At 49.1% G+C, this 11629-nt stretch overlaps 1 protein-coding gene across 2 annotated transcripts in view; it reads left to right on the plus strand.

Moving 5' to 3' along the window:
* KSR2 (kinase suppressor of ras 2) overlaps positions 1–10109 on the plus strand; it is a 403757-nt gene extending 393648 nt beyond the window's left edge. For both annotated transcript variants that reach the window (XM_088019751.1, XM_028116658.2), the window contains exons 17-19: positions 3950–4081; positions 8813–8942; positions 9972–10109. In XM_088019751.1, coding sequence (XP_087875877.1) covers positions 3950–4081; positions 8813–8942; positions 9972–10109 — 400 coding nt within the window. The remainder of the gene's footprint in view (positions 1–3949; positions 4082–8812; positions 8943–9971) is intronic.
* Positions 10110–11629: the final 1520 nt, after the last annotated feature.

The raw sequence follows: 11629 nt of genomic DNA on the forward strand, positions 1-11629 counted from the left end.
ATCAGTGGCTAAGTAGGTGGAGAGTCCCTCGCGTCAGACCCCAACAAGCCAGGAGCGCTGCACCATGTTCCTTCCTCCCTGTCTCCCCAAGAGCACTTACAAGTCCGTTTGCTGGGAGGATTTGCATGCGCACACACGTCCACATATCCATTCATCCATCACCCCAGGCTACAGGGCGGAGGAAGCAGTGGGTAACATCACTATGAACTCAAGTATCTGCGTCCAGACAAAAAGACGCCTAGCAGATGCTTTCCGTGAACCTGCTTCGAGGCTCTTAAAAAAAATCCGATGCCTCCCACCCAGAGGCATGTCCTTGCCAGTGGATTGTCCCGCGGGTGGATCGAAAGGGGACAGGACCTCTGATTTTCCCCCTTTTGGTTCTCGGTTTTCGAAAGCCCCAGGGTAAAGAGGAAGAAAGGAAATGGAATGACGTGAGCATCCTTTCCTTCACCTCATTCACAGAGGCCCAGTGTCAACAGGGGAAGCAAGTTCAAGTCAAGGGCAAGGTGGCTGCTGGCCTCTTTGTCCAGCCATCACTCCGCAATCCCACCCCTGCCCAGCCTGGTCATCAACACAAACCCCAGGCAGTGTCAGGAGAGGCCAGGGAGCCCTCAGCGACCTCTCCCAGAAGAAATCCACATTTCTTGGCTGCCCACGAGGCCCGATCGGGGGGTCTCCTGTGGTGATTGAATGTTCCCTGTTGCAGTTGTATGTCGGGCTTAGTTTTCCGGTAGGGTTTCAGTTTGCTCCCTAAGGGTGCCATTTCTCCAGGAATTGCTGTAAAATTGTGGATGGGAATCTCTGGGGTCACTTGTTACATCCGAAGCTTTGGGCAGGTCACTTAAGTGTTTTGAAGCTCTGTGTCCTCATGCACAGAGCAGGGATCTTACCCACCCTATGGTGGGTTTGTTGGGATGAAGTGCGATTGATAACCTGATGCACAGTAGGCACTCAGCAGGGGCTACTTGACGTCCCGCCCCCTCCCAACCCCCCCCCTTTTAGAGCCTGGGGTATTCACAGTGCTGGGTTCCCAACAGGGGGAGATCTGCCGGGCCTGGGCAGGGGTGGGGGTTACCCAGTGAAGTGAGCATGTCCTGAACATCCAGACAGACCCTGGGGCTTCCCCGAGCCCATCCCGAGCTTTGCCAGCATACAGCTGTTCTGCCATCCTCGAGAAAAGGTGTCATTTCCATGCCAGCACTATGGTGCCAGCCACCCGCAGGCTGTTATTAATCATAATAATAACCTTAATGAAGATGATTTGAGTTTGTCACCAGTGGGCCCATCGCCATGGGAATGGGACATCCCCAAGTGTCTGGGCCAGGCCTGGCATCCAGCCCCCTCCCAGGCGTGTGCCCCCTCCCACCCTGGGCTGATGGCTAGGGAGTGGCCAGCACCCCTCCTGGCCCAGCCTGCAGTTGCAAACCTGCACTCAGCCAGCAAGTCCAGAATAGGCAGCAGGGGCGGTCAGAAAGCAATCAGAACTGGGGTGCTTTCTCTTTTGGCAGCAGCACCCCATCTGCCCTCAACCCCTGGCCTGGTTGTGCCCAGAGAGTGTTGGGTGGCTCAGGCCATGGCCCTTCCTTCTTATACGGTGTTCTTACTTTGAGCTATAGTCTCACTCCATCTCTGAGTCCTCAAGATGTAAACATATCCATAGGTAATAATTCTAATAATCCTATGGCCCTGGCAGCTGACACAGCCCTGCACCAGCATTGTGTGAGATTAATGTGCCCATTGTGCAGATGGGAAATTGGAGACTCAGGTCTGCTCAAGGTCACATGGCTAGCAAGCAGCAGATAGGTCTTTATGTTCCTGCAGGCATCCCCAGTTCTGGAAGCAAGAACTCATTGGGCCCTGCCAACTCAAGGGCTTGCCCATGGATTTGGGTCTGCCGTGTAGCAAGTCCTATGTTACTGATGCCGAAAGACTGAAACTGGGGCCATTTCCTTATTTTCTGTATAAATGAGAACAGTTGGGACTCTCCTGCCCCCTCCCCAGGGATATTTGTGATGTCTGGCGACCTTTTTAGTTGTCACAACAGGGGAGAGCGTCAGACTGGTATCCAGTGGGGAGAGACCAGGGATGCTGCTAAACATCCTACACTACACAGAACAGGCCCCCACCACAAAGAATTATCCGGTCCCAAAACTCCTGGGACCTCTCCTTTCAGGGTTCTGTCCTCCCCCCGACATGTGGTCCACAAGATAACTTTAGGGATGACATAAATAAGCATTTTTCATCTTAATTTTAATGTGTACTAAAAAAGTCTTAGTTCCCATGTATGGTCATGGTAAGAAGTAAATGAAAAACCTCATTTACAAATGAGGTTTACTACAGTAAAGAGTAGTCAAGAGCAGCACCCTCCAACGGCCCCCAGCAACATAAGGCTATGTAATTTTAACTTTGATTAAAATTAAATAAAATTTAAAGTTCAATTCTTCAGCTGCGCTAGCTGGATTTCAAGTGCCCAATGGCCATGATGGCTCGTGGCTGCCATATTGGATAGCAAAGATGGAGAACATTTCCATCACCGTGGAAAGTTCTATGGGATGGTGCCACTCTAGAAGTGTTCAGATAGGGCAAGAATCATTGTCACGGGGTATGAATGAGTGCAGTTCAAGGAGCAGCGCATCACACCTGACATAGCCCAGAAGCCACCCTAGGAGAACTGTAGAATCCAGCCAGCCCCTGGTCTCCACATTCTGGAGGCTCTGGACCATCACGATCTCACTCCTGATGGTTGGAGATATCCATCCACATCCCCCATCACTGCCTCCTCTCCCTATAGTACCTGGCCCTTTCCTGGGAGTCTTGAATCAGTGGAAACCTTGTAGGAGGTCTGTTCAGATTTCAGTCCCAAATGGAAAGCTCTGTACTTACGAAAGTCTTACCATGTGAAGATAAATACAGATAAAATTTTATCTAAAGTGAGTTCCCTCTTATCTTTGACACATTTCCCTGTTTAAATTTTTTCGTATAATGCTTGTCACTATCTGTATTTTTCCTATTTATTTAAATCGTTTGTCATCACCTTCCCCTACCAAAGCATAGGCTCCAGGAGGGCAGAGACCTTGCTCATCTCCTTCACTGCTGTGTTCCTGGTGCCGAAAACAGAGAGCTTAGGTACAGCACGTTCTCCAAAAATACAGTGAATCCTCATTATTCATGGACTCCATATTTGCGAATTTGCCTACTCACTTAAATCTGTTTGCACCCCCAAATCAATATGGCACCTTCGCAGTCATTCACGGGCATGTACAGGGTGGTGAAAATTTGAATCACCTGATGTATATGTTCCCAGCTGAGGTCAGACAAGGGGATACTCTGCATTCTTGTTTGAGCTGTCATACAGAGATGACCGGGGGACAGAGATGGGAGAGGACCATGCAGTGCAGGAAGCCCTGGGCCCCGGGGCCAGTGGGACAGAGTTTTGCAACTCCGGCACGTGGTTGTGGGGCCACCTCAGACACATCACTCAACACTCCTGAGCTTTGTTTTCTCTTCCGTAAAATGATGAAAACAGAATGTACCAGGATGAGTTGTTTTTAGGTTTTAGGTTATAATCCATGTGAGGTGTGTGCGTGAATACCTATTTCCTCTAGGAGCAATGATTCGGTATTTGCTAATTCACTCTTTGCAGAGACTTTATACAACAGAACTGCCATGAATACCAAGACTCAGCTGTATTGGTTGAATGAATATGCAGGAGGGGGTGCCTCAGAGGCAGAGGGACCCGATGATGGTTTGGGTGTTGAGTGTCTCCCTCCCAGACCAGTCTTCCCTGTCCCTTTCACTGGGGCTCGGCCTCAAGTACAAGGGCAGGGGGTGCCCAGGCAGGGAGATGCAAGAAAGCCAGTGGAGGTGGTCCAGAGACTTGGGTCAGTGCTGGGGGACTAGTCCTCCCTGGGCTGTGAGGTGGGGCTCCCTCTGTGTTTTGCTTCTCCAGGCGGGAGGACAAGCTACGCATCCAGAACGGCTGGCTCTGCCACCTGGCACCAGAGATCATCCGTCAGCTGTCTCCCGACACAGAAGAGGACAAACTCCCCTTCTCTAAGCACTCAGACGTGTTTGCGCTCGGGTAGGTGGCCCACGCTAGCTATGGAGAGCCCCAGCCCAGGCAGAGGGACATTGCCCAAGCCTTCCTTCTCTCCTTTTGGAAGAGACGGGGCACCTATCTGCTGGGTCCTAGGTGGTCAGGTTTCTGGGTGAGATTGGGGGTATCCAAGTGGGGTGTAGTAGAAAGAGTGACCCTAGCAAAACTTCATGCCGGGTTTCTAACTGGTTATGTGACTGTGGCGAGTTACTTGGCCCATTCATTCATACCGTTAACAAATTATCCAAAACTTGAGGGCTTAAAGCAACATTTATGATCTCAAGTTTCTGTAGTCAGGAACTTGGGTGGGGGTGGCTTAGCTGAATGGTTCTGAGCTGGTTCCGGATCTCTTGTGAGGTTGTGGTCAAGATGTGGGCCGGGGCTGTGCTCTCATCTGGAGGCTTGATGGGCTGCGGCTCCACTTCCAAGGGGGCCCCCTCACATGGCAGTTGGCAGGAGGCCTCAGCTCCTGGTCATGTGGGCATTTCCATAGGCTGCTTGAGTGACCTCACAACACGGTGGCTAGAAGCCGCCTTGCCTTTATGAGCTGGTCTCAGAAATTATGTATCCTCACTTCTGCCACATTCTGTGTGTTAGAAACAAGTCACTCAATCGAGGGGCGGTGAATGAAGCTCTACGTTTTGCAGGGAGGAATATCAAAAAATTTGTAGACCCATTTTTAAGTCACCAAAGGCCCCTACTCTATCTTTTCTAGTAGAAGACCAACAGGGAAACAGTCCATTTTTGCGGAGTGTGATAAATGCTATGCTGAGGGTAGACATAAGACTGGGCGAATAAAGGAGAACCTAAATCCAGCCTGGGAGATCAGAGAGGGCTTCCCGGAGGAGGTGACTCCTGAGCCTAAGTTAGAGGTTGAATATAAGTGGGCGAGATGAGGGTAGGGTGAGGTGTCTAGATAGAAGGAACATGTGAAGAGGCCTAGGGTAACAGAAAACAAATTGCCCACAGTGGAGGAACACATGGGGAGTGGGAGGGGGAGGGAACGGAGAGATGGAGAATCAGGAAAAAAGGAGCTGGGGGTGGTGATAGGAGAGACCAGAGAGGGAATCCGAGTGACTCCTACCGGGTCTAAGAGGCTGAATTAAGGAGTTTCTACTTCATCTTCACAGCACTGGGGAGCCCTTGATGGTTATTAAGCAGGGGAGTGATGTAATCATACTTTGAGTTTTAGAACAATCACTCTGCTGTGCTGAGAATGGAAAGGATGAGCTTGGGAGGTTGGGTGACCAATCCCGGGGGAGATGGTGGCATTCTCCACCAAATCAGTGGGTGCTAGTGGGTTTGGACCCTAGAAGTGGACATAAGCATTTAGGGGGTGGATGAGATGGGGTTTGATGACGGGTTGCACGCAGGTGGTGCCCAGATACCTACCTTAAGCAACTGGGTGGAGACTAGTGTCATTCACCAAGGTAGAGACACCGGAGGGTCCGCCTGGGCTATGCTGAGAAGGCAAAGAGAGCACATTTGGACACAGTGAGTCTGGGCTACCTTGGAGATGGCCAATGGAACCAACCAGAAGGCAATTGTATCTACATAGCTAGAATTTGGGAAAGAAGAGTTTAGGGCGTCTCGGCAAAGAGAAAGTGCCCTCATGAGACAGAACGGGATGGCTTTGCAAGTATAGAGAAGGATAGAAGATGCAGGGATGCAGCCCCCAAGGTGCAGGGCGAGGGCTCCAAGAGGGTGCGTCTGGGAAGGCTTCTAGGCTCCCATCCCTCAAATAGCCATGCTAACCCTCACCTTACCGTGTCCACTGGAGCTGTTGCAAAGATTGGTGGTTACAAACAGACAACACTGGGGAAGCTGTTTGGGAAAGTTGCAACCCTGCAGATGTGTGCAATTAGACTTAGCGCCACCAAGAGTTGTTAGAGAGACTGTCTTCCGTGGGAAAGTACCCCTACTATGTCTTCTCTGTAAATCTCAAGAAGTGGGGTATGGGGGGACATTTGCTGGCCCATCAGGATTCTCGACGTCTATCACTTGGACCCTTTTAGACGTTGTCATTTGCCCTGATTAGTGTATGCCCAAAACTTTATCTAGTTAGATACTGTTACCTGAAACCAAACTGCAATAATTAAGTTGGTATATTTTAGTATAAATTTAACAAAAGAAAAAAGAATGTAATTAACAAATGTACCAAAGTAAGTAATTGGTTTTCCACTGGAGTTTTAATCTTTAGCAATTTATTTTTTTCTTAGCGTGAGTTTCTCTTGGAAGTTGGGTTTGAAAGGAAGTTTTAATGAGGCTTTTATTCCTAACACTGCTGAATTCCAAGGGACCTGGCACTCTTGGTTTCCTGCCAATTAGGTGCATCTTGTTGCTTGGGAACATCATGCTCAGGCATGATTTTGAACAAAACTGGACTTTTAAAAGCAAATTGAGCACCGTGTTAAGGTTTTTGTGGGTGCTGTCTCCTGGAATTTTCACAGGCACCCAGATGACAGTAGGGAATAGGCTTGGGCAGCTCAGCGGCTTGCCGTATGGTAATCAGGGGTGAATCTGGGAGTCACACTTGGGACATCCTAACTCCAGAGTTGGAGGGTTTAGCCGCGGGGACCTCAGAGTCATTTCACCACGAAAGCCCTATTTCCCTCAACCGTAAATAAAAGGTAATAAACCCAGCGAGGCGCCCTGAGGATCGAGCGAGGAAACACCTGCACTCAAGCTCCTGCTAGGCTCCCTTGCCCCTCTCCCACGAGCCCTTGCCTGCAATCTGTCTGTGCCTCCTAACACAGGCCCCAACCATCAGCTGCCTGGTTGCCCCCCTGCCCCAAATCCTTCACTTACAATTACGAAGGACTCTGGAATAGGATTGAGTGTAAATTTCTTGTAGCTTAATGGCCAGTGGTGCAATTCTGTAGTCAGATCAACCGGATTCAGCTTCCGCCTGCACCTCTTATCTGCTGTGTGACCCTGGGTAAGATACAGAAGCTTCCCGAGCCTCAGTTTCCTCTTCTGAAAAATGGGGATGACGATCGTGCCTCCTGTTTGAAAATGTAGGTCTTACTTTTATTCGAATATGATGATGGCAATAAAGCAGGAAGCAACTGTCATTGGAAAGATGGTTTGTTGTTCATGGTTTTCAAAAGGAGGGGGCACATCAGGCCACACAGGGAAAGCACCAGGGTCAGGAGGCAGAGCGGGCAGGAGGAAAATGCGGGCAGGAGCCTTTAATGTGGTTTACTGAGGGAGGAGCCGGTGAGGCGGGGTGAAAAGGCTAAGATTGCCTAGTTTGACTAATTTAGTGGGCTCTGGGGTGTGGGGGTATCCTGAGTAGGGTGGGGAATATTGGTCCCAGTGGAAGCCTAATGGAGGTGGGGGTGGGGCTTTGGATTGGTTAGTCTGCATATGAAAGGCACACTCGCAAGAGAGTCATTTACTCTCTCTAGGAATAAACTGGCCCTGGGGAGAAGGGCAGCCCCTCCAAGGTCAGGGAGGCCCCCAGATGTGAAATCATCAAAATAAGAAGGCATGCTTCTTACACCTCCCCCGTAATCATAATAAATGCAAAGGGCTTAGAATAGGGTCTAGCGCGGAGTAAAAACTCACTGTTAGCCGATTATTACAATGGCAATAGTCATCATCTAGCGCCTTACCGTGACAACTTCCCAATCATCTAACTCAACACCCCAACACCTGAGCATCACCCCTCCGAGCCCCAGAGGGATGAGGGTAGGGGAGAGAATATGCTGAGAAGTGGGACCCTAGAAATAGCTGGTTTGACAGAGTCCTCTGATCAGTAAAGATAACAGAGCGCTTCATGTTTTTTAAAGCAAATTTGCATAAATTATCTTAGCTTAGAGGAAAGATCATTTCCTGAGTTGGGGAATTTTGTTCCCAGTGAGCTGAGACCTATTCCCATGGTACAGCTCAGCAATTCCCCAGCATCCTGTGAGCACCCCATGGCATCTGCCAAGGCCCTCCCTGCCACTCATACCCCCCAGCATCTTTTCCTCACTACTCCATGGGATGCCTTATATTTAGAAAACAAAATTATTTTTTAAAAAATCCTATGCTATCACCCAGAGTTAGCCATTGTTAACATTTTGCTGTTTCTCTTTATTCTCCTGCCGATACATATATAATTTTTTAAGAGTAGGTATTACCTTATATACAGTCTTTTGTCCTGGTTTTTTCACTTAAAATTAGATATTAAACATTTTTCATGTCAGCAAAATTTCATTGAGATGTTTCAATAATAATATCATATTCCATTTTGTTTTATGGATTTGCCATAATACATGCAACCTGTTCCTTTCATTGAACAGTTGTGTCATTTCTCCTTTTTTGGATATTATATATAATGCTGTAGAGAATATCCTTGTAAGTGATTTTTGTATCTCTAAAGTATTTCCTTACAGTGGTTTCCTAGAATTACAAGTCTAGGGTCAGAAATCCTAGCCACATTCTATTACACTTTTGGGTTCTAGGTTTTGACTCATTTTAATTCAGGCACCAGGAAAGGACAATCAAGGAAGCTTTAGGTGCATCCCAGCTAGCAAAACGCTAGCTTCTAAGGCATCAGGGAAGCTTTAGGTGCATCCCAGCTAGCAAAACGCCAGCCCTGTGAGGAAGAAACTAGAAAGCAGAGGGGTTAGCCAGCAGCCTGGCTGGGTGGGTGTGTGTCGGTGAGGGGAGACAGGGTCATGAGTGACATATCACATCAACAACCCCTTTAACAACATCTACCAACAGCACAATTTGGTATGAACTCCACGCCAGGGAGTGGCCTTTCAAGACCCAACCAGCAGAGGCAATAATCTGGCAAATGGGCACAGGCATGAAACCCAACCTCAGCCAGATCGGCATGGGAAAAGAAATCTCGGTAAGTCCTGGGACAGTGCCAGCTCTGGGGGACAAGGAGAGAGGTAGACACGGTTCAGGGCCGCCTTTTTCATGTGTGTTAAGGTTACAAATGCTTCCCCACAGGGTGGCACAAAAGCCTGTCCACAGCCTTGTCAGATCGCGATTTGGAGCTTAAGAGGTGAAGTTTCTGAACTATGCCTGCAATTCAGGTTCCCGCCTCAAGGGTGCAGTAGCAGCACTTGGCCAGACTTTTCCTAACAATGGGTTGCTGTATCAAGCAGAACCAGTGAATCCCTCTTTTTCTGTTACTTATAAAAGATATTCATTAAAATATTATCCATACTATGATTCTAATTTTATTTGCTTCTACATAAAGATTTTTAAGTCATGATCCAGCTCAGAACAAGATATATACAGAGAAGCCTGAGTATAAATTAATAATCACCCCCTAAAACACAGCAGGAAGAATGCTGTCTTTTGATCAGAAGACAGATAAGTCAGGGAAGGAGTAATTATCTGATATGTTTTTAAGGGTTACCTGTATCTAGGTTTCCTTTCTCAGGTGAGGTGATTATTAAAAGTAACTTCCCACTCTTTGAAGAGCATTTAAGGTTTGGGGATATGGATAGAGACCTCAGGCTTCACTTTTCTCCCTCCCTTTGAGAAAATAAATGGCCAAGAAACTCCTTGGGGAGCATTACTGATCCCAGTGTATCCTAGACCTTCTAGAACAGGACCTACCTAGTTTGCTAGATGGGCTCATGAGTTGGATGAGTGGAAGGATGGATAGATGGATGGAAGGAAAGACAGATGATAGTTGATGGATGGATGGATGGATAGATAGATAGATAGATAGATACGGATGAATGCATGAATTGGGATGGATGGATGGATGGATGGTTGGATGGATGGATGGATGGATGGATGGATGATGGGGGAATATACAAGTGGGGCAAATGGGTAGACAAATGGACAGACCCAATGAGATGCCAAAGGGTATCAAGACATCACCATTTACATTAAATCACCACATGTTGGCTTCTTTTAGGACATTCTTCTCTTTTGCTGGGCTTTTGAACAAGAAGAAAGACCTACCTTCACTAAGCTCATGGACATGCTGGAGAAACTGCCAAAGCGGAACCGCCGCCTGTCTCACCCCGGACATTTCTGGAAGTCTGCAGAGTAGGTGTTCTTCTTTAGTATCTCTCTCCACAGCCTTTGTCCTCTGGCCTTTGTCACCTTTTTGCTCCCCTCCCTGACGCCTCTGCCAGCCATGTCCTTTCCGTGCACCCACCTCCCTCCCCGGCCACCAGCCTTCCCTGCCGGGTTCCTGTTCAGGGGAGTCTATAGAGTCTGCCATCCAGGGCCTGGTCCCTGTTGCTACCATGGCCACCTCCTTGTCTATCTCTTCCTGATAAAGGTTGATGCCCCAGTGAGTCTGATCATCAGATGCAAGGTGCTACCCTGAACCCACCAAGCCCCTATGTCTGCTACTCCAGGAGGCCTGGCTTTCAGGAAATCTACCCCCCAGGGCCAGCAACCTCTCCCCACCATGGCATCTCACAGCTTTCTCTGTCACATGAAGACAAGGGCAGGGAAGGTTCTCGGCTCCTCCTGGCCATAAGTGTCTCTCTGGCTTCCTCATTGGAGGCTCTGTGCCCCTCCCGCTTCCATTCCAGGAAAACACAGCCCTGTGCCCAAGCCCACACACAGAGGCAGACTTGGGTACACACACACACACACACACACACACACACACACACACACAGAATTACATGGCACACCAGAGCACACCAGACCCAGGAGGCCTTCGGCTATCCCTGCCCCCACCATTTGAGCTTGCTGAGCCTGGAGAATAGGATCTCTCCTTCCCCCAGGGGCTCAGCCTTTCCTTAGACAATTGAAAAGAGCACAGACCTCCTGTGCAGACAAACAGGGATTGGAACCTCCACTCCATCAGTTCGTAGCTGCGTGGCCTTGGGCAGGTTACTTGGCCTCTCTGAGCAGCAGTGTCAGCCTCCAAAGAATGAGGGAGATAGACGGCTCCAACGGGAATGTGGGGAGGATACCGTTAGGTCGGGCTCCGGGGCAGCTGGGACGGTGTTCCCCCTGTAGCAGGCGTTCCGTGTACTTGAGCAGAGCACCAGCTGCCTTCTGCTGGCCTTCCAGGACTGGGAATGGCTTGAATGTGAAAACAGAGGGAGGGAGGCTTTAACAAGCGAGGACTCTCTCCAGCTAACCGAGTGCAGGCAAGTTGGCCAGTGAGGGTCAGAGCTCTGGGTGGGGTCCCAGGAGTGCCCGGTGTTACAAACCCCAAGTGTCATTTGGGCCATCACCCAGTGGCATCTGCTTTCCTGGGCGTCAGGGAGGAGAGAGCAGGAGTTAACTGAACAGAGGGGCTTAAATCTCCCCGGTTGGAGGGAGAGCAGGGGCCTTCTTTTCTATTTTTTTCTGTGCAGTTGGGCTGAGAAACAGGGACGTAGAGACCCTGTGGTCTGGCAGGATGGGATTTTACGGTCAGTGAAATTTTCTACTCATTCACTTCTTTACTCCGTCTGTGTGTCTTGAGTACCTTCTCTGTGCTGGACTCTGTTCTAGGAGTGCAAATACAAGGGTGAATAAAGTCAATCAGCATCTTGACCTCATACGGCTTACCTTCTAGAGCAGGTACAATAGGCAGGTAAATGTGTTTTAAAAGGATCATCA

This window comes from Eumetopias jubatus, unplaced genomic scaffold (genome assembly GCF_037043125.1).
Source record: "Eumetopias jubatus isolate StellerSeaLion01/CBP00866 unplaced genomic scaffold, mEumJub1_p1.0 scaffold_16, whole genome shotgun sequence".
Taxonomy (NCBI): Eukaryota; Metazoa; Chordata; class Mammalia; order Carnivora; family Otariidae; genus Eumetopias; species Eumetopias jubatus.